This window comes from Pteronotus mesoamericanus, unplaced genomic scaffold (assembly GCF_021234165.1).
Source record: "Pteronotus mesoamericanus isolate MK-2021 breed Mesoamerican mustached bat unplaced genomic scaffold, CSHL_Meso_final scaffold_54, whole genome shotgun sequence".
Lineage (NCBI taxonomy): Eukaryota > Metazoa > Chordata > Mammalia > Chiroptera > Mormoopidae > Pteronotus > Pteronotus mesoamericanus.
In genome coordinates this window covers 62,583,088-62,604,952 of record NW_026555321.1, presented here as the reverse complement: position 1 = coordinate 62,604,952, position 21,865 = coordinate 62,583,088, and the positions used below count along the sequence as shown (strand labels likewise).

At 40.0% G+C, this 21,865-nt stretch overlaps 1 protein-coding gene across 3 annotated transcripts in view; it reads left to right on the top strand.

Moving 5' to 3' along the window:
* The first annotated feature begins 268 nt into the window (after window positions 1-268).
* LOC129087892 (carbonic anhydrase 13) overlaps window positions 269-21,865 on the top strand; it is a 40,721-nt gene continuing 19,124 nt past the window's right edge. The window contains exons 1-6 of one of the 3 annotated variants that reach the window (XM_054594977.1): window positions 269-362; window positions 5,170-5,367; window positions 10,439-10,557; window positions 15,247-15,342; window positions 16,429-16,491; window positions 17,203-17,358. In XM_054594977.1, coding sequence (XP_054450952.1) covers window positions 326-362; window positions 5,170-5,367; window positions 10,439-10,557; window positions 15,247-15,342; window positions 16,429-16,491; window positions 17,203-17,358 — 669 coding nt within the window. In that variant the 5' untranslated portion in view covers window positions 269-325. The remainder of the gene's footprint in view (window positions 363-5,169; window positions 5,368-10,438; window positions 10,558-15,246; window positions 15,343-16,428; window positions 16,492-17,202; window positions 17,359-21,865) is intronic. The other 2 variants (XM_054594978.1, XM_054594979.1) reach the window with 2 other exon arrangements.

The following is a 21,865-nucleotide window of genomic DNA, read 5'->3' as shown; positions in this document are numbered from 1 at the left end:
TGAGCTTGTACCGCCACCAGGGCTACCCCCGGTGACTCACCCTATGGGACAGCCCACGGGCAGCGCTTCTTTCTTCCGGGACTCGTGCCGCAGGTGGGAAGCCCCCGGAGCCTTTCTCCTCCTTCCATCTTCGCCTCCCCACCACCCGCGTTATTCTGGGTTCAGAACAGAAGAGGACAAGGGCCCCGGCTCGACCCAGCCCCGCGCGCGACCCCTGGCGGCCGGCCCGAACACCCCGCAGGCTCCGGGGCAAGTGCGCGCACCGCCCTGATTTGCGCGGCTCCGCCCGAACTCCCTGCAATCCGGCCCTTTTGCTCTCCGGACCATGTCGAGGCTCAGCTGGGGGTACGCAGAGCACAACGGTGAGCGCCCGCGGGCAGACAAGACTGGGTAGCCGGGGGGTCGAGAGTCCCGCTTAGCGCACACAGCCGCCTGGACATCTGGGTCCCCTGCCCTGAGGCCTTCGGGGACGACGTGCGGGGGCGGCTCTTGGGGTGTTGGTACAGGGGTGACAGCCTGCCAGGGGTCCCCAAACACCAAACTTCACGTCAGTTAGTGCACCGCCCTTCGGAAGGCGGGGGTGGGGCGTACTTGCCCCAGTGATAGCACGTTTGGGTTAAAGGTGGTCTGAGGACACACTTTAATGACCCGAGGACAACTTCCCTTTCAGTCTTGTAAGCTCATTATTCACTCCGGGAAAACAAATAATGGAAAACACGGGGAAATATATTTAAGAAATTTGAATAACTTGAATTGCAGCTCTGAAAACTCAGGTCGCCTTCTTGGCAACCCAAAGACTACCGCTTTCTTGGTAACTATGACACTTGCCACCGCCCTGTGCCCCTGCTAGGCTCAGACACTGGCTTAGGTTCTTCCTGGAACGTGAAGGTGGAGTTCAGGCTCCTTCCAGTCTTCCCCTCTTCTTCTTTGGCGTACACCCTGCAGACACTGAGAATCAGCAAAGTGTGATTGAAATTAAAACGCGTGGGCAAAATGCATTTATTGATGGGTGCAGCAGTAATAAGACATGTACAATACTTTTCTTATCTACTTTAAACTATCAAAAGTAAAACATTTTCTTACTTTTTATGTTAAATTGAACTAAACTTATTCTTTCAAATACTATTTATTTGAACTAATTGCAAAGTTACAGCAACAAAGACTTATAGTTAATCACTCTCAAAATTAGTCCTGTGAATAATAATGATAATAATTTTTGGACTAATATGTTTATTATTGAACATATTAGTAATGTATAGTATTATTTTATAGAAACCTTACTTTCACAAAAAAATAGAAAATTTTCACTTCTTTTTCTAATTTTTTTATCCTCACCAGAGGACATTTTTATTTGATTTTTATTTTGTTGTCATTGCTCTTTAGAGACAGAGGAAGGGAGAGTAACATCCACTGGTTGTTTTCAATACACACCCGGACTGGTGATTGAACCACACAACCCAGGCATGTTCCCAGTCTGGAAACCTGCAACCTTTTAGTTCCAGGACTATGCTCCAACCAACTGAGCCCCACACTGGCCAGGGCAGAAAGGTTTCACTTCTAGCTGTAGCCTTTTGAAGTTATGATTGACTTGCTAATTAAAAATGACAACAGCTGCTCTGGCTGTTGTGTCTCAATGGATTGAGTCCCAGCCTGCAAACCAAATGGTCACCAGTTCGAATCCCAGTCTGAGCACATGCCTGGGCTGTGGACCAGGTCCTGCGGGGGGGGGGGGGCATGCAAAAGGCAACCAATGTGTGGTTGCCCTTTCTCTAAAAATAAATAAATAAATATTTTTTAAAAATAAAAAAATAGCAGGTAAAATTTAGGACTTTAAAAATGAAATGAATAATTTGGGTGGATTACTTTTTGATGAAGGCTATAATTATAATCTTACATTTTGTTAATTTCCAATTTATGTTTAGATTTCTTTTAATTTTCCTCTCTGTTGGAATAATTATTATTATTATTTTTTAATCCTCACCATAGGATATGTTTATTGATTTTTAGAGAGAGAGGAGGGGGAAAGAGAGGAAGAGGGGGAGAGGAGGAAAAATCAATGTGAGAAAAAAGCATAGATCAGCTGCCTCCCGTATGCGCCCCAACCCAGAATCATGTGGCACAAGCTAGGTATGTGCCATAACCAGGAATGGAACTGTAACCTTTTGGACAACAATCCCACCAACTGAGCCACCTGGCTAGGGTTGTATTATTATTATTAACTAACTGTTACTGTGTAACAACAGTAATTATGGTTAGGAAGAGCAGTATTTTTGATCAATGAGTTTGATTACTTTCTAATATGTTAAAAACATTGAAGCTATCTTTAGAAAGTTTAAAAACCCTTCTTAGGAAAGCCACGAGCAAAGACTGATTTCATTGTTCTCTAAGAATTGCTGGGCCATTCCCTGCTTTAGAAGCAATAGCACTCTGAGGGCTCTCCTGTGACAAAAATCCTGCTGGAAATGATGCACCCTGGCTGGTGAGTCTGATGTTCTGTTCTGCTTAGACTGACAAAGGCCATGAATGAGCAGGCGACATGAGGCCTTGGAAGTGGGGGACCACCTTCACAAACAGCTTAGAATATTTTCCACTAAACTTAGATTTATTGGCTTAGTTTAGAAAGTGTGACAATTACTGAAAACTATGTATCACTAAGGATATTCAAAAGCTCCTGAATCAGTGGAAGAAACAGCATATGAGATCTGTCCAGAAAAAGTCCAGCCATTATTAATATAATGAGAATAATTTGTGGGATATCAATGTAGCCTGGCAGCCAAGAAGAATGGACTGGAATGCTGGAAGGCGCATGAGTGAACAATGACAGCTTCACTGTACTAGTCAGTGGAGGTGGTAGATGCCATTGAGTGAGCATGGGTACTGTATGACAGTCATATGCAAAAAGACTGAGTGAGTAGAACAACTACTCTGCATCAAATTTTGTGTTAAGCTTGAACATTCCTCCTCAGAAACTATTTTGATGGTTCAGCAGGTCACAACTATCGGCAACTGGTGGTCAGCTGCTTTATCATGACAACACACCAGCTCACGCATCACATCTCGTGCAGAGTTTTCTGGTGAAACATCAAATCACCCTGGTGACTCAGTCCCCGAACAGCCCAGGTTTGGGGCCCTGAGACTTCTTGCTTTTTCCAAAACCAAAATCACCTTTGAAAGAGAAGAAATTTCAGACTATTGATGAGATTCAGGTGGCTGATTAGGAGTGGGGCGGCTGTTAGCAATTGGGAGAACTGTGTGAGGTCCCAAGGTGCATACTTTGAAGGGGACTGGGGCAACATTGTCCTATGTATAATGTTTCTTGTATCTTCTTCAATGAATGTCTCTATTTTTCATTGTGCATGGCTGGATACCTTCTGGACAGAACTCATATGTCTCTCCTTAAGAACCATGTTTAAATGTTTTTAAAGTTGGAGGTTTTGAAAAACTTTTTAAAAGGGGTCTCTTAAGAAGCAGGGAAATGAACCTACCCTAGTAGTTAATATTTAATATTGAGTATCTCAAAATGGTTCTGGTTATAAAGAACTGGAAAGAGGAGAATAAAGTAATTAGGAGGAGGAGAAAAACTATCCTGGTTGGAAAAAAGTCAACAACATGTTGTGACACACCCATTGCTTACTTGAAATCTAATTCTCTTTATGTGAAGTCATACTTGGTGACTGTGAAATAGAAAACTTTTTCACACACAAAAAAAAGACTAGATTGTATACATTGAGAGTACTAGGAAGGTGTGTGAGAATACTTAATAAATAAGGAAAAGCAATTCCTTTTCTGTAGTAAGTTGTAAGCAAGGGCTTCCGATGTTCAAGTTGCCTTGAAGTCCAAAACGTCACATTCATGAGAGAATAACTTCTGAGTTGTGTGTGTGGTTGTCTATTCATGTTGTGACATTTTATACCTGAAGCTTATGTAAAGGAAGACATTTATGCTTCCTTTTTTACCAAATGAGTAATCACAGACATGAGATTTAGAGATCGAAGTTGTTATTAATCGTGAAATATTTAACTTACATGAAATATTATTATTAATCTTATCTTTTAAAAATATATATGTTGTTAGTCACCAATGTTTAGCTAATTGTCATGCTCATTTTTGTAAGTACTTGAGTTTTGGAAAAACCGGGTAAGTTGGTTGGTGAGGAAGGAAGAGCTTAGCCAGTGGCCCTGAGCTTTTCTTAGCTGGTGGTGGCTGTGTAGGCTGCAGATCAGTGGAGGAGACAATAACCTCTGACCTGTGAGTGAGGAAGATCTGTCAATGGACCTCGAGCTTGCTTAGAACTGCCCCATTGCTGTTGATCCTGAGAGGCAGAACTCACATTGAGTCTCTCAGAGAAATGCAGAGACTAGACAAGAGAATTTTTGGCTTATTGGTTCACATCAATTTACCAAACATGTCTGATTTAGGAACTTGATGCAGCTTTGGCTTTTGAATAGACAATCAGAGTGACCATTGTCCTGTGTTTTGGAATTCAAATGTAGCATTGGCAAAATAACCACAGAAGGACCTCCTGAAATGTAGAAAAAGAGAAATAAATTGTTACCTTACTCCACTGCAGATAATCCACAATACTGCATTTCCTGACATGGTACAGCCATTGTATTGGATTATCCAAGAATTTATATATTACCTGTTACACATCACAGGTCATTGAGTGAGGGCTGGGTGATACCGGAAGATACCACCAAGTGATAGAAGAAAGGAGACATTCCCAAGAACATACTCTTTCTGTGCTTACTCAGTTCTCTAAGTTCTTCCAGCTGTAAACTTGCTGAGCTCTGCAGCTACCACAGCTCATTCCTGGAGCTGAGACTGAATCTCATTGTTCTCAGTAATGAACTGTGCTATTGTTTTCAGTTTGGTAGAATAGTACCTTTGGAAAGTACCTTATAAAGTGTACATGCTCTTTTATTTACAAGGATTTATTTAACTCTGAAAATGAATGAAAGTAAACCAGGAAGTTTCCATACCTATAGTAAGAGCAACTAGTCTTCTAAAAACAACAACACAATTAAATGTAAAGGTCCTGAGGATGAAGACCTTATTTTATTAATCCTTATTCTCTCTTCAGTCTCAAGCACAGTGTATTGCAAGCAGCAAGTATTTGTTGATAAAATCACTTGTTTAGTCCTTTTCTTTTGGTCCTGTGTATTCAAGGTCCTGCTCACTGGAATGAACTTTTCCCTATCGCTGATGGGGACCAGCAGTCTCCGATTGAGATTAAAACTAAGGAAGCGAAGTATGACTCTTCCCTTCGACCTCTTTGTATCAAGTATGATGCAAGTTCAGCAAAAATCATCAGTAACAGTGGCCATTCCTTCAACGTTGACTTTGATGACACGGAGGACAAATCAGGTTGGCTTTTTTGGGAGAGAAATGGGGGGCTTGGACGATTGGACGGTACCTTCTTTTCTCTCATATTTGAAACACTTATGCATTGTATGTCCTTGTTAGTACTTTGCTGGAACTTGTAATAAAAGTTCTGTTTGATTAGTTCATGGGACAGTGTCTTTCACATGGTCAATAAATAATGGACCAACCAAATAAACTTTAGTATTATTTATAAATAACAAATGAGCTAAATGAAAGAGAAAGGCATATATCCTTAAAAGGAATCCTTCTTTAAGCACAGATACGGTTCAGAGAAATAGATGGTATAGACTTTAGAAGTAAGACCAGAGGGAAGGTTAGAGAGAATAATATTTTAAGGCTTCTGACAAATTATTTTTACCTTTACTCTAATATTAAGATGATCCTGTATTAGCTCTACTAATGATAAATATAGTTAAAAATTTTTAATTCTTAATTGGAAGAAAGTTTTCACTTACTCATTAAGCTCAGCTTTGGTTTAATAATAATTTCCTGTATTTATGAAATGCTATATTGTTAGTAAAAAGTATAAGTCCATAAAATTTCTTCCTGATACTTGTCAAATTTGTAAAAGTGATTTATATTATTCAGATCATTGCAACAATGCACAAAGAAAGATTAGCACTTGGTATTTTCAACTTTTAGGGGGAGGAAGGATCTCACTTTTTATATATATTCACTTGTCTTTTCTTCACACCCTCAGTTGAATCTGAGTTAATAGAGATGGTTGATGTAATGGGCTCATAGATATGGTCATGTGGCAAGTAGTCCAAGGCTCCTAAATATAAAGTCACACCACCCACAATTATAGTTGGATACTGTTTATAATATCTCACATGTAAAAAACAAATAAAACTGAGGCTACATTGCTAATTCTAGAATAAGGAGTGATTAGATTGTACTTCATCATTGCACTCATGGGTCCTAGAGTATGCTCTTTTGTGATTCCCAGGTCACTTCAGTAGCAACCTTGCACTTATGCCAATGTATTTATTAATTAGGTACCATCCTAGGTATTGAGGGCACAAAGGAACAAGATGGATCCACCTTAAAGGAGTTTGTATCCTAATGGGATAGACAGAAGCTATATGAAGAGACAAGTGTGGTGGTTTTTAAATACATTTTTTTCTGATTGTGTTGCCAGTCTTACTTATTATTCAAGGCAGCTGACTACAATATAGTTTCAGAAAATGTGTAGGATTGGCAAGTTACTAACAACATTAAAAGTCAAATGGGAGTTTTCGAGTCAAGCAGGAAGCATAAGCAGATATGGTTCGCCTCTTTACACAACCACATCAAAATAACAACTGAAATATAGAGCCACCATCACTCAGAACTGCCAGAAATTGAGTCGAATGGAAGTCCAACAACTACGGAATTAAAGAAACCACATCCATCCAGACTGGTAGGACAGATGCAGATGCAAAACAGGCTGGTCCCACACTGAGTATGGTGGATAAAAATTCAGGAGGGATATATTGGAAGCGAAGAGTCCCAGACCCACACCAGGTCCCCCAGCTAGGGTTCCAGTGCCAGGAAGATAAGGTCCCACAACTTCTGACTGCAAAAACAAACAGGGATTGAGTCAGGGAAGGAACTGCTGGAGCCTTAAGCAGTTCCTCTTAAAGAACCCGCAGATGGACTCAGACTCACTCCCCCTTAGCTTAAGCACCAAGGTAGCAGCTTACAAGGCACCAGCATACTGGGAGAAACTGAAGTATTTGACATCAAGGTGAGCAGAGGTCATTGTCCCTTTTCTAAACCCTCCCCAGCAAGCCAGTGCCATTGTCTGAGCTTCCATCCACCTATCTAGCACTGTTTGACCCACCTTGAAGATCCCGAGAGACTCCACCCCATCCAAGCTGCCTTTCTATATGAATGGCTGGTCTTGGCTCATGCTGCACAACTCCCTAAATCCTTTGGAACAAGCAACAGCTGTCCTCATTGAGCCCTAAGCCCAGCAATAGCAGCAGCCAGCCTAGATTCACAGCTTGGCTTTGTCTGGAAATCTCCAAGCCAAGCACAACTAGTAGCTATCTTAGATTGCTTTATATCTCAGGCAGGGTGTCTGCAGCAAAACACAGGTGAGGGGCTGACCTTGGCCTGCACCACCTGAGAAACGCCAAGTTCAGTGCACACAGTGGACAGCTACATTCCACATTGGACACTACCACCCTGCCCCTGCATGGCTGATCTTCCACGGAGGGCAGAGGGTGATGGTAAGTGGTCACAGCCAATCCTTGCAGTTGATTGACCTGGGTAATTCCCTCCCATTGATCTGCCGACAGCAACCAAGGCTCAACTACAAAAGGAGTGTATACTCAGACGACACAAAAGGCACACCTCAAGTACCCAGCTTCAGTATAGGGAAGGATGTGCCACTGGGCCCTATAGGAAATCTACTACTTTAGGCCACACTGGCAAGACACAGAGCCAAAGCAGATCTACCTAATACATAGAAACAAGCACAGAGAGGCTACCAAAATAAGGAGACAAAGAAACATGACCCAAGTGAAAGAACAGATCAAAAGTCCAGAAAACGAGCTAAATGAAATGGAGATAAGCCATCTATCAGATGCAGAGTTCATTACACTGGTCATAGGATGCTCAAGGAACTTAGTGAGGACCTCAACAGCATAAAAATGATACAGTCATAAATGAAGGATTCACTAATTGAAATAAAGAACAATTTATAGGGAAACAACAGTAGAGTGGATGAAGTCAAGAATCAAATCAATGATTTGAAATGTAAAGAAGCAAAAAGCAACCAATCAGAACAACAAGAAGAAAAAAAGAATCCAAAAAACAAGGACAGTGTAAGGAGCCTCTGAAACAACTTCAAAAAGTCCAACATTTGTATCATAGGATTGCCAAAAGAAGAAGAGAAAGAGCAAGACATTGGGAATCTATTTGGGAAAATAATGAAAGAAAACTTTGCTAATTTGGTGAAGCAAATAGACATGCAAGTCCAGGAAGCACAGAGAATCCCAAACAATATGGATGCAAAGAGGACCACTCCAAAACATATAATCATTAAAATGCCAAATGTTAAAAAGATAAAGAGAGAATCTTAAAAGCAGCAAGAGAGAAACAGTTGGTTACCTACAAGGGAGTCCCCATAAGATTATCAGTTGATTTCTCAAAATAAACTTTACAGGCTAGAAGAAATTGACAAGAAATATGCAAAGTCATGAAAAGCTGGGCCCTACAGCTAAGATTGCTCTACCCAGCAAAGATATCATTTAGAATTGAAGAGCAAACAAAGAGCTTACCAGACAAGAAAAAACTAAAGGAGTTCATCATTACCAAAATATTATTATAAGAAATGTTAAAGGGACTTATTTGAGAAAAAGAAGATCAAAACTATGAACAATAAAATGGCAAAAATACGTATCTATCAACAACTGAATCTAAAAAACAAACTAAGCAAATAAGAAAAATAGAGATAAAATCATGGATATGGAGAACATTTTGGTGGTTGCCAGATGGGAGGGGAGTGTGGAGTAATTGGTAAAGAGGAGAGGGGATTAAGAAGTACAAATAGGTAGTACAAAATAACCATGGGTATGTACTGTACAGCATAGGAAATGGAGTAACCAAAGGAGTTATGCACATGACCCATGGACATGAACAATGGTGGGGGGATTTCCTGAGGGGAGTGGTGGGTGCTTGGTGGAGAGGGCAAAGGGGGAAAACCAGGACAACTGTAATAGCAAAATCAGTGAAATATAATGTTAAATAAATAATAAAAAAGAAAAAAGCCAAATGCAATAGAGTAACACATATGTTTCTAATTTCAAAACATTGTTGAATTTCGAGTCATACAGCAAATAACAAAGACCCTTTTACCAAGATATTACATGTCCCCCAATCTTTTATGGCATTTAACTCTGGTTTCTTAACCTCTGTAGACCTCTTATCTGAGTACATTACTTGAAACAGATTTTTTAAAAATTCTGAATGAAATGGTAAATGAATTCTATAGTATGCCAAGTACGATTTTGGAGAAATGATCTCTTATTTTTAGACTTAAATTGGAGACAGTAATATATATTTACTCATCTAGGCTGGATAATAAGATGAATAAATTGACATGACAACACTAAATAATTCTCATTAAGAATAATTTTGCCACCATTATTTATTTTATACCATAGTTTAACTATTTTATTACAAACTATCTCAAAGTCAGTGCTAAGTTAATGATATTTTGACTCGTTTTCCCCACCCTGTACAGAGCCCTGCTCTGAGAGGTAGTCTTCACATTAGGTATTTGCTGGTCATGATCACAGGGTGGATATTTTGGAGGAAACACTCACATGTGAGGTCCAACTATATAAAGTGTCAGGCAAGCTTTGCTGCATAACTAAGCAGAGTTGTGCTAATCTCAGTTTAAACTCTGGATTTAAAGCAGGCTTGCCAGATATCAACCATAATGCTTGGACTTTCCCCTGATGATGTATATTTTTTCATATCATGGTCTTTCTCCTGAGCCATCTTGTTTATGTCTTCTCCCAAAGTCGATTCCACACTGATTACTCGAGCCATCTAATCTGCATTTTAGTTGTGAAAGGGTGACTTTCTGGCTCAGCTCAGGTCTTATTGTGTCACAGAAGAGAAAAAACAGGACAACACGACTGTTGATTTCACTTGAAGACCGTTGCACCTGTGCTGTGTGCTGTCACTTAGGAAATGTACCTTTTAAGTTAGTTTATCTGTGAACCATCTTGGAGAGCTGGGCTGCTCCATGGAGTACAGGATGCACCCTGCACATCATGTTCCTATGTACAGAGCCTGACATACTCCAGTAAACAGAACAAGTCTTTAAACACGTGTTCCATACAAACCTGTATTTCGGACTCTCTCGCCTTTTAAAATGTTTTTTTTCACTCCTCATACACCTGAAAGTTGGATTCCTGTCAGCAAACTCAACGGCACATTTGTAAAACATTCCTCGGAGGACATGGACATGTTGAGCAATTCAGGGAAATGTTGTGGGTTGGGGAGCACATGGAAACACTTTCTTGCTAATAATTTAAAATATGTTCATGTCTAGTTCTGCATGGGGGTCCACTTACTGGAAGATACAGGTTGCGACAATTTCACCTGCACTGGGGCTCTGCTGATGACCATGGCTCTGAGCATGTTGTGGATGGAGTGAGGTATGCTGCCGAGGTAAGCCATCCAGTGCAGGCTCATGGCTCAGAGCTGTCTTCTCTGGTGGGAGGAAAGGAACATGGAGGACAACTTCCTCAGCCCCCAGTAGGTCCCAAGCCCATTAGGTATCACAGTCTATGAAACTGCTTTATTCCATCAGTATAAGAATTTATCAATGTATAAAGCCTTAGAGCAACTCTGAGAGTTAGGCATCTTGTGTCTATTGTAAAAATGAGCAAACTGGGTACTTGAGGAGATTAAGTAACTGATCCAGGATATATCAAGTCTATCTGATACCAGTTACAGACTCTTTCTACAATATCTGTCCTATTGCCTGAAAGGCCACTGAGAAGGGAGAGAAAGATTTGTTTTAGGTCCACCTGTATGCATATTTGGTCCAGACACAGATATATGCTTACATCATATAAAGTCCATATTACAGAGGTGATAATAAGTGGCAAAGTTCCTCTCGGGGAAAAAAATCAAACACACAAACTCTCCTAAACCCACCATTACCTCTACATTTACAGGTATGAAATGGGATCTCTGTCAATCATTCAGTCTCCAGTAAAGCAGAACACAATAAAGTGCTTCTGACTCTTTTTCACTGGGAAGTTACTCTTTCTCTTTATGATTATATTCATTAAGTAAACTCTACTTTTTCTAATCCTCTGGCTAAAGGACAAATCATATCATGCTCAAATTTTAATACAGTTAGATACTGCTAACCCCTAAGTTTACCATGAGATGGAAGTGAATTATTATATGACTTGGCCAAGGCTACTTCAGAGAGAACAGTATGTGTGATCTGAGAGCCATCTAGGCAGATAGAGGATGTTCCAGGCAGGTTTGGCATTCCTTCATTTTCTCAGGGTTACTGAACTGGGGAGTTAGGTCCTCCTTTGTAGCACATGTATATGTGCTATTTGGGGCTATTAACCAAAGGTCCATTTGCCTCCTGAAGCTCTTTGTTTGAGACCAGGGGCTCCCAGTGTGGGAGCTGCTCTGTGACAATGAACAGAGATACCCAGAATGTGGAAAGTGGGAACCTGAGTCTGTATGGTGCCTCAGTTTATATTGTCAAATAGTTTTCATGTTTACTTTGTAAAGTTTTGTGTCGAAACTTAATATATTCTAAATCTCAAAAGCTCTGTGGGGCTGAACAGCTGGCTTTGAGTCACTTCCTTGTCATTTTCCAAAACAGCTCCAGAAAAGTGGTTCCACCTTCCACACACTTGAACATGGACACTTGGGGAGGCTATTCTCAGTTGATGATGGTCTCCCAAGAATGCCCCATTATCCTTAAGTGTGCCAGAGGCTCAGAGTTCTGACTTGCAAGGATCCTTTACAGACATTCCTTGTCAAGTGGGTAAGGCTTCAACTGGAACTGTTTACTGGGCTTTAATGGGTATTAGAGGATTTTTTTCTCATTTCATTAGCTCATTTGTCCCTGAACCCCTGCATTCCTTCATTCACTCTATGAATTCATTGAGATCCCACCTCATCTCCCACTTTTGCCCAGCTTACCATGTTCATCCCAAAGGGAGTGCCGGGCAGAAGTGGAATGGTCAGCGATGCATTCCTGTGGAGAACCAGGAGCAAGCCGGGCAGTGGGACAGGCAGCAGTGGGCCTGCCCAGAGTCATGTGTGGCTCGGGATGGGAGAGAATGCAGTGTGATTAGAGCATGGACCACAGTGGGATGTGGCAGAAGCTCGGTGGCTGGAACTGGTAGGGCTGTGAACTCTATTTTAAGTGCGGGAGAGAAGTCACTGACTGTCTTTGAATTGGAAAGTGATGATTTTTGCACTTAAAATATTTGAATAATATTTTTAAGTGCAAAAATGGTCATGGCCCTGGGGGAGTCCGGGTGACAGTGTAGGTGGCCAGATGGCCAGTGAGAAGTGCGGCATCCATCAGTTTCGTTGGGTTATGGAATTTTAGGATGAAAGAAGGAGGAGGCAGGTGTGTGCTGTGACATAGGGATGCTGCTGAAGAGGTAGGAAGTCTGGTGACAACTCAAGGTTGGAATGCTGCTACAGGCAGACAGTAATCGCATGAATAATACAGGGTAAGTTCTCTCACAGGAGCATTACCATGTGATCTTGCAGAGTGACTGAGTGGTTAAAAGGGCCCCTTTGAGATGCTACATGAATCGAGACTGAATGACTAGAAGCCACTCTAAGAAAATCCAGCAAGGGGGGAACAGTAGGTATAGGTGTTCTTGGGCAGGAATGAGGTCAGCGTTTTTGAGAAGACAAAGATGTTGGTTTATAGGATTAACATTCATGAGAGATGTCAAAGCCATATCCCAGAGATGCAGGTGGGGCCATGCCATGTCAGCTACGTAATGCCTGACTTGCAGTTCAGGTTCACCCTTAGTGTAGAATGATGAAGACAATGGGAGGTTTTGAGCAGGGGGATGACAGTGCTCTGCTTTACATTTTACAAACAGCTAGCTCTCTCTGGAGAAGAGTCTGCACTAACAGGGAAGCCTGGAGACAAGATTAGAAGGTTGTGGAAGCGGTTTTTCAAGTTACTTTTGTACCTGACTTTAGGACCATCATCATGTTGTGTCCTCTTAATAAATAAAAAGAAAAAAGAAAAAAAAGAAAAGGAAAAAACCTTTTAAAGCTGTAACATATGAAAATTTGAATTGGAGCCAAATCTGATGACTTGTGACGCTACAGAAAGATTGAAGGGATGTAACTCATGAAAAGCTTCATCCCGAGTTACACATCTATGTAAAGTAAGCTAACAGTCACAGCATATTTGGAACTTTATCTGATTGCAGTTTATGCCTAATATATATAAGTATGTTAAATATGTAGTTGAGTGTAAAACTGTATTTTCAACATTATGGTGATTTTTGGCATACTAAGCATATTCTATGTGAATAGTACACAGTTTAAAAATACTAAAGTTGAATAATACTATTATTCAGAAATTGTTTTTCAGTAGGGGAGAATCTTATCATTTCCATTTTTGCAGTGGCTACAATAACTTCTTGTCCTGGAGCTTAAATCACTGCGGCTGTCACTGTTAGGAAATGTGAGTTTGCTCTTTCTCAGTTCAAACACAAATGCTAATGGAAGTGACATCAACTCCTTTAAAGGTGTTGCAGCTGTTTAAGCAAGATGCATGGGAGAGAGAAGGACCTGTTTAAAACATACAAAAGATTTTTCCTCTTCTAGTTTCCCATATTGTCTCTAACAGTTATTGCTCTTGAACTAGTAGAAGGATACTTAGTTCCTTCTCTCTTTGATTACACATTCATGTTTTAATCAGTGGTGGTTGTGAACCTAAGGGGTTGCTTCCCATATTTCTCTGTGGTGTCATCTCTTACCAAGTGCACTGGTGCATGGGCATGAATGTTGACGTCCTTTCCCAGCCCTCCTGGTGGAGCATCACTTATCCTGTGTGAGCCAAAAGGGATGTGTTTCATCATCCAGTGTCTCAGGTTCCTTCCTCCCACTATCTCATAACTTGGAACATGGAAACCACTATCTCTCTGTCTGGGTAGCCAATCTTCCTCCACTGTCTGGGAGTGGAGGGGTGTGCACTGTTTCATAGTTTTATAGTTCACTGCTTATGGTCATTCTTCATTATTCAGATTTAAAGGATGGGATAAAAACGTGTTTGAGTATGCTACATCCTCTCCCTAGCAGTTAGCTAGAAAGGCAATTTGTGCCTGAAACCCTTCATGTTTCCTCCCTGAGGCACCAGAGGAGTCACTTGGAAGTGTTATCTGAACTGGTTTCTCTCACAGGTCCTTGGACAGCATGGCCAGTCGTGATCTTGGCCATGCCATCAGGGTGTGCCACATTGTCCTGTGGCTTCCATTTCAGTTTGTCCTTCCCTTAACCAGGAATGCAGACCCTCCAGGAGTGACTTTCTGCCTTACTGTGTGTTATTCTGCAGCCTGTCCACTTGTCCATATGTGTGGTATACTGTGTTGCATATGATATGGGAGGATATGTGGGACACTTTTGGCTTTAGCAGAAGACCAGGAGCATTGGGGATGAGTTTGGAAGTTGGTAAAGCCACTTTCTGGAGTTCCAGGTCCTCCACTTCCCCCTTTCCCTTCTTTCTCCCCCCTCCTCAGTAGGACCAACTGCCTCTCCTTTCCTTCCTTTGACACCTCTGCTTCTAAGGCCGGAAAGCTCTTTTTCCCTATGAAAACATGATCTTAGCAAGGAATCTGAACATAGTCTGAGAAGGTAGTAAGTATGTGAATACTGCTTAAAATAGTTACTCTTTTGAGAAATTTGCATTTTCAAGCCATAAAAATGTAGCATTTTCAGCTACAGTGGTGAGCATCTGACTGGGGAGTCCCAAGGACCGCCGGCACTATCCTCATGGCAGGATTTGTCCCTGGGTGCCCACTGACCTCCCCACCTGCCTCTTAGTCATCACTCTGTCACTACCTGGAGACCGATCTCAGGCTGCCTGACTGAGTCCTGGGTGTGGGAAACGCGGGAGCTCTAAGTCACTTGGGGACAGTGGCTGCAGATTGTTCGGGTTCCTGGGGTGTGGCAGGATGCTCTGGAACCCTTCTAAACATCAATGTAGACATGAATATGTATAATGCATTATGCATATAAATGTACAGCCCCAGAGCATCTGTATATATGCTCCATTTGCATTTATGTTTTTGAGAATGTTTTTAAAAAATAATGTTGGAGTTAAGCTATGTTCTTTCTTTCCAGCTCCATGTCGTTCACTGGAATTCAGACAAATGCCCCAGCTTCGTGGAGGCAGCTCATGAGCCTGATGGACTAGCTGTCTTGGGAGTGTTTTTACAGGTGGTAACACACTGGTTTCAAATTTGAAATAATTAATCAGCCATGTTGGGTAGAGTTTCAGTCATGAAGCAGACATTCTATGATTTTTTAATAGCAAACTAGTTCTAGGTTTAATGTTTTCCTTATGAAATGGACATTAAAATTCTATATGTTTATAGTTAATCCCAGGACCCAGAACTATCCTAGGAGCTTTGTCTTATGATCCTTCTGGTTGTCCATTGATCATTTTAATTGACTAGCAGCAATATAGTAGTGCCCAAAGTAACAGGTAAGCTCCCAAGAAGGAAATCTTTATTCTCGGTTCTTCTGATTGCACAATTTTTAGAGACACGGGGCAGAGTGGAGCTTAACTCCCTGATTCTTGAAGCACTGGTTTGACCACAATGGTTTGTTGTCCCAAATGCAATGACCACTTTTTGCTGTATTTTTTGTGTCTTATTCACAAGAGATCAGACAGATATTACTGTGGCCACACCTGTAAGTGGGTGAGGCTGCTCTACTCCTACTGGGACCACATTCTTGTAGGGTGTTCCTTTTTGTTCCAACACCCACTCTAATGGGAAAAAAGTACATATATTTCTCTGAGGAATTCTGCTCAGGACGACAAATTACCTTAATTCAGAACCTCCAGTCATTTGAGGATGAATGTGGGACATCTTTTTCCTCTAATGCTTTGATGTCACAATAGTCTGTTTGGATGGAAGGTCTGAAAGTCACACCTGGTTTCATAGTGCAGGTATGATGGGAATTTCTTAAGCCAGGTTTCTCTCAAGTTAGCCTGCATCTGAAACATTCAAAAAGTTGAAGAAATAGGAAGCTGTTACTACCAGTTTGGGGGTGCAACTTATAGTTCGGCCAAGGAATCCTGTAATATTATTTTGTTTAGATTCTTTAAGCAGGATAAGGCTAGAGGTAAAAGATGGTGTCATTATAGAACACTCACTGTTTGTTCTGGGCTGGCTTAGGTTTTTTGTTTTGTTTTGTTTTGTTTTTGTTTTAAAGAAATTTAAAAATAGTGACTGACATGGAATAATTCAGACTTGATCTGAGACAGTAACCATTTCTTGTGAAATGTCATGTTTTCAGATTGGTGAATTTAATCCCCAACTGCAAAAGATTATTGACATTTTGGATTCTATTAAAGAAAAGGTAAAATTAATTCCTGTTGACTAATGAATAATGTATTCATTGTTTTCTGCTGCATTCTCTTACCTTCTTTTAAAACTGTAGGCCTGAGACAGCCTGTGAAGCTGTGAAGCAGATTGGAACATTCTTAACCAATAGAGCAGAAGTAACCTGTCACCATTTAGCTCCTGAAATCTATTTATGCATGATTAGTTTCTGTTATTGAAGTTTTACAGAATAAGACTTTAGCTGCAACACATTTTATTTCATTATTTATTTTTTTAAAATTATATTTGTTTATCTTTAGAGAGATGGGGAGGGAGGGAGAAAGAAAGGGAGAAAAACATTAATGTGTGGTTGCCTCTCATGCACCCCCCACCAGGGACCTGGCCTCCAACCCAGGTATGTGCCCTGACTGAGAATTGAACCAGTGACCCTTTGGTTCACAGGCTGGAGCTCAGTCCACTGAGCACACCAGCCAGGGCTAGTTGCAACACATTTTAAAACCACTTATATGAAAAATTTTGTCCTTCTCAAATAAATCTAAGTGATGCCTGATTTCCTCTAAATTTTTTAGATTAAGGCAGGTTCTCTTTTTAAAATACAAAAGGCAGCTACTAAATAATTCCATGAATGAATAAATTCCAGTGAAATTGTATTTCATTAGATGTATGTTTTTGAGGTTTCTAGAAAGGTTTCCCATTGTAATTTGTGGCATTCTCTTTTCTGCCCCAGGGTAAACAAACTCAGTTCACGAATTTTGACCCATTATGTCTGCTTCCTTCATCCTGGGATTACTGGACTTACCCTGGGTCTCTCACAGTCCCACCTCTTTTTGAAAGTGTCACGTGGATCATTTTGAAACAGCCTATAAGTATCACCTCTCAACAGGTACACCACTTCTCCAGGATCATTTGATCCTCTAGGGGAGCGATTTTCAACCTTTTTATCTCATTGCACACATAAACTGATTACTAAAATTCTGCAAAAAGTATATATTTTTGCCAATCTGACAAAAAATAGGTATAATTTTGACTCTCACTAGAAGCTATTATTGTGTTGGCTGTTGTCATTTTTTATTTGACACTCTAAGGGAAAAGAGGTCAGTGCAAATAGTCAGGTATTGCATATTTTAAAGATTCTTGTAGCACACCAGTTGAAAATTGCTGCCCTAGAGGAAACTGGGCTGAATTTTTTTTTAAACCCTGCTCTAATTTCTGCTATGCTATGAAGCCTGTGCTTTCCCCTTATTAATTAGATGGTGGTTGTACAAGATGAGATTTACCTCCCTTTCTTTTTTGACCTTCTGGAATTCGATGATTTCTTCCTCATCTCTCACAGATGCCATGTGCATGGACACACTGGTGGAAGTGAGGCACCCTGTTGAAAGCATCACTGTTTGTTTCTGCTTCCTTTTGTTTGGTCTGGGATATAAAGGGGCTGGTTACAAAGGAAAAATCAGGAGAGATGCTCCTCTTACAAAGCATTCTCCTTTCGACCTCAGTCCCTAGACCTGCCCTCCTACAGTTTTCACATTCAGAACAGAGACAGTGGGGGCAGCAAAGAAGAAATCTATGTGATTTTTTTTTTTGCCTTTTGTTGACAAAGCTTTTGTGGGGCTGCCTCAGGGGCATTAAGCATTTACTAAGAGGCTGCGGGTTCTTCCTGTAAAGACACTTCCCCACTCACTTTTCTGTTAAGTCTGCAGGCTCAGGATGCCTTTGCCCAGAAGCTCTGCTCAGGGACTAGAAACCATCTACTGACTGTCTGACAGGTAGACTGTGTATCCTGGGATGCTGAGCTTAGTGGGTTTTTATTTTATTCTTTTTGACTTACATTCTGAGAGACCTTAGCAAGAACATAGTATAGTAACTTTTGCAGCTAATAAAGTCCTTCTGTTCAGGGCTGGCCCACCTACCTATGTTTATTTTTACCTCCAAAGATGATAGCTGGTTGATCTTTACCAAGGTCATGTCAGGGAATATTTCCCCTTGCATGAGGAACATGTGCAACTTCTGTTGACTTTGTCTTTAGGATAAAAGCCAAATAGTGCCTGGGGCATACTTATTAAACATTTTACAAAGGTCTGGATAGAAATTCAGAGTTTGGCTGACACAAAAATTCCTGTGAATTTTTTCCTTTAAAAAGAAAGTGAGTTTTGTAATGAGAATAATGATCTGTCACTGAGTCAGTGGCCCTACTAACAGATTTTATTTTCTCCCTTTCATGTGCTGAAGTGTTTACTTTCACAATTCATTGTTAAATCTGAAGAGTTAGAGAAATAGTAAGAGTTAAAACATTATAATATCAAGGCAGTAACAATAAAGGGGTCATGTTTTTTCTCGTATTTCAATGAAATCTTTATTCCTTAAAGGTACTTGGAAAATAACTTTTAAAAATCTACCTGTGATTTGAAAGAGAATATATCAAAATATATATTAGTTCCTTAAAATGCATAAAGTTAACCTAAGCAATATAACTTTCTGCAGCTTTTGAAATTATGGCTGCCTAGCTGTGGATTCACTACTGTATTTTATTTGAGGCTCAATTAATTAATGTTAATTATTAATTTGTTTTTTTGTACAATAGAGTATATAAAATAATAGCTGAATTTTAGAGCTTTAGTGTGATTGGTAATTCATTTTCAAGCATTCACTTAAACTACAGTAGCAAAAACACTTTCAGACATTTTTTTGTAACCAGATTCAAATGATTATCTGAGTAATAATCCAAATTATTACAATATGATATTATAGTGATTTTAAGATGAGAATACAGGAAAAGATATTTTTAAAGTCCAATCCCAGTCTTATCCATGAGAAAAACATCAGACAAAGCCTAATTAAGGGACATTCTGCAAAAACCTGATCAGTACTCCTCAAAAATGTTAATGTCATCCGAAAACAAGGGAAGTCTGAGAAATTGTCATAATCAATAAATGCTCAAGGAGACATGACTGCTAAATGTAATGCCATTTCATGGTGGGATCCTGCAGCAGAAAAAGACATTAGGTACAAAGGAAATCTGAATAAAGGATGGGCTTCAGTTAAGTATAAGATTAATACAGGTTCGTTAATTTTGAAAATGTACCATACTAATATAAGACGGTATTAATAGAAGAACCTGAGTGTAAGGTGTATGACAAACCTTTTACTATCTTCCAATAATTATGTAAATCAAAAAATGTTCTAAAAATACATTTAAAAATCCAAAACACAGGCAGGTTGGTAAGATTATTCAGTTGCCAGGCCCTTTTATATAAAATAAAATGAAAACGTCTTTTGTGAGAAAATTTACGGGCAAGAAAGGCTGGAAAGAAGTATTCCAAGTCATGAAAGGCAAGGACCTACCTCCAAGATTACTCTATCCAGCAAAGCTATCATTTACAATGGTAGGGCAGATGAAGTGCTTCCTAAATAAGATAAAGTTCGAGGAGTTCATTGTCACCAAGCCCTTATTATATAAAATATTAAATAGACTTATCTAAGAAAAAGAAGACCAAAACTATGAACAGTAAAATTACAACACACAACTATCAACAGCTGAACCTAAAAACAAACAGAAAAACAAACTAAGCAAACAACTAGAATAGAAATAGTACCACAGAAATGGAGATCACATGGAGGGTTATCAATGGGGAGGGGGGAGAAAGGGAGAAAAAGTACAGGGAACAAGAAGCATAAATAGTAGGTACAAAATAGACAGGGGGAGGTTAAGAATAGTATAGGAAATGGAGAAGCCAAAGAACTTATATGTACAACCCATGGACATGACCTAAGGCAGGGGAATGCTGGCGGGAGGGGAGTGCAGGGTGGAGGGGAATAAAGCGGAGAAAAAAATGGGACAACTGTTAATAGCATAATCAATAAAATATACTTAAAAAAAAGAAAATGTCTTTCGTATATGCCACTGAATTACTTTGAGGGAGATAGTTTTTAATCTCGATGATGGCACCTCTTTATTTTTGAAGTTGCTGGGAAACATCAGCATTAATTTCTCAATCCCACCACAAATCTTCTTTCTAGTAAGTTGGTGACAGTATTTTCCCATTGCTCTTTTTTGTATCTGTTGATATGATCATGTGCATTTTTGTCTTTCCTTTTGTTTATGTGATGTATTATGTTTATTGATTTGCAAATATTGAACAGTCCTTGCATACCTGGATGAATCCCACTTGATCATGGTGGATGATCCTTTAAATGTATTGCTGGATGCGGTTTGCCCAAATTTCGTTGAGGATTTTAGCATCTATGTTCATCAGTAATATTTGCTTGTAATTTTCTTTCTTTGTTATGTCTTTATCTGATTTTGGAATTAGGATGAAGCTGTCCTCACAAAAAGAGTTTGGGAGTCTTCACTCTTCCTGGATTTTTTGGAATAGTTTGAGAAGGATAGGGGTTAGTTCTTCCTTATATGTTTTGTAAAATTCTCCTGTTCTTTACAGGGCTTTTGTGTGCCAGGAATTTTTTTTATTACTGCTTCAATTTCACTTCAATTCCACTGTTTTCAGTCTATTCAGGCTTTCTGCTTCTTCTTGATTGAGTTTTATGAAATTAAGCGTTTCCTGAAATTCATCCATTTCACCCAGGTTTTCAAATTTCTTGGCATATAATTGTTCATAGTAATTTCTTACAACCCTTTGTATTTCTGTGGTATCACTTGTAATATCTCCTCTTTCATTTCTTTTTTTTAAGACTTTAGTTATTTATTTTTAGAGAGAGAGAAAGGGAGGGAGAAAGAAAGAGAAAGAGACATCAATCAATGTGTGTTTGCCTCTTGTGTGGCCCTACTGGAGACCTTGTCCACAACCCAGGCATGTGCCCTGACTGGGAATCGAACCGGTGACTGTTTGGTTCACAGTCTGGCACTGAATCCACTCAGCCACATCAGCCAGGAAAAAGACATATTCTTTTTTTTTTAAGTTTTATTTTTATTTATTTCTTATTTTTAGAGAGAGGGCAAGAGTGGGAGAAAGAGAGGGTGAATAACATTGACGTGTGAGAGATACATCGATTGTTTGCCTCTCTCATGTCCTCAACTTCAGATCTGGCCTGCAACCTAGGCATGTGCCCTGACTGGGAATAGAACTGGTGACATTTTGGTTCACAGGTTGGCACTCAACCCACTGAACCACATCAGGCTGGGCTTTCATTTCTGATTTTATTTATTTGTGTTCTCTCTCTTTTTCTCTCTTTTTCTCTTGATGAGTCTGGTTAAAGTTTTGTCAATTTTATCTTGTCAAAGAATCAGCTCCGGGATTTATTGATCCTTTGAATTGTTCTTTTAGTCTATGCCATTTAATTCTGCCCTAATGTTGATTATTTCTTGCCTTCTACCTGCTCTGGGCTTTGTTTGTTGTTGTTCCTCCAGTTCTTGTAAATGTAGGGCCTGGTTGTGT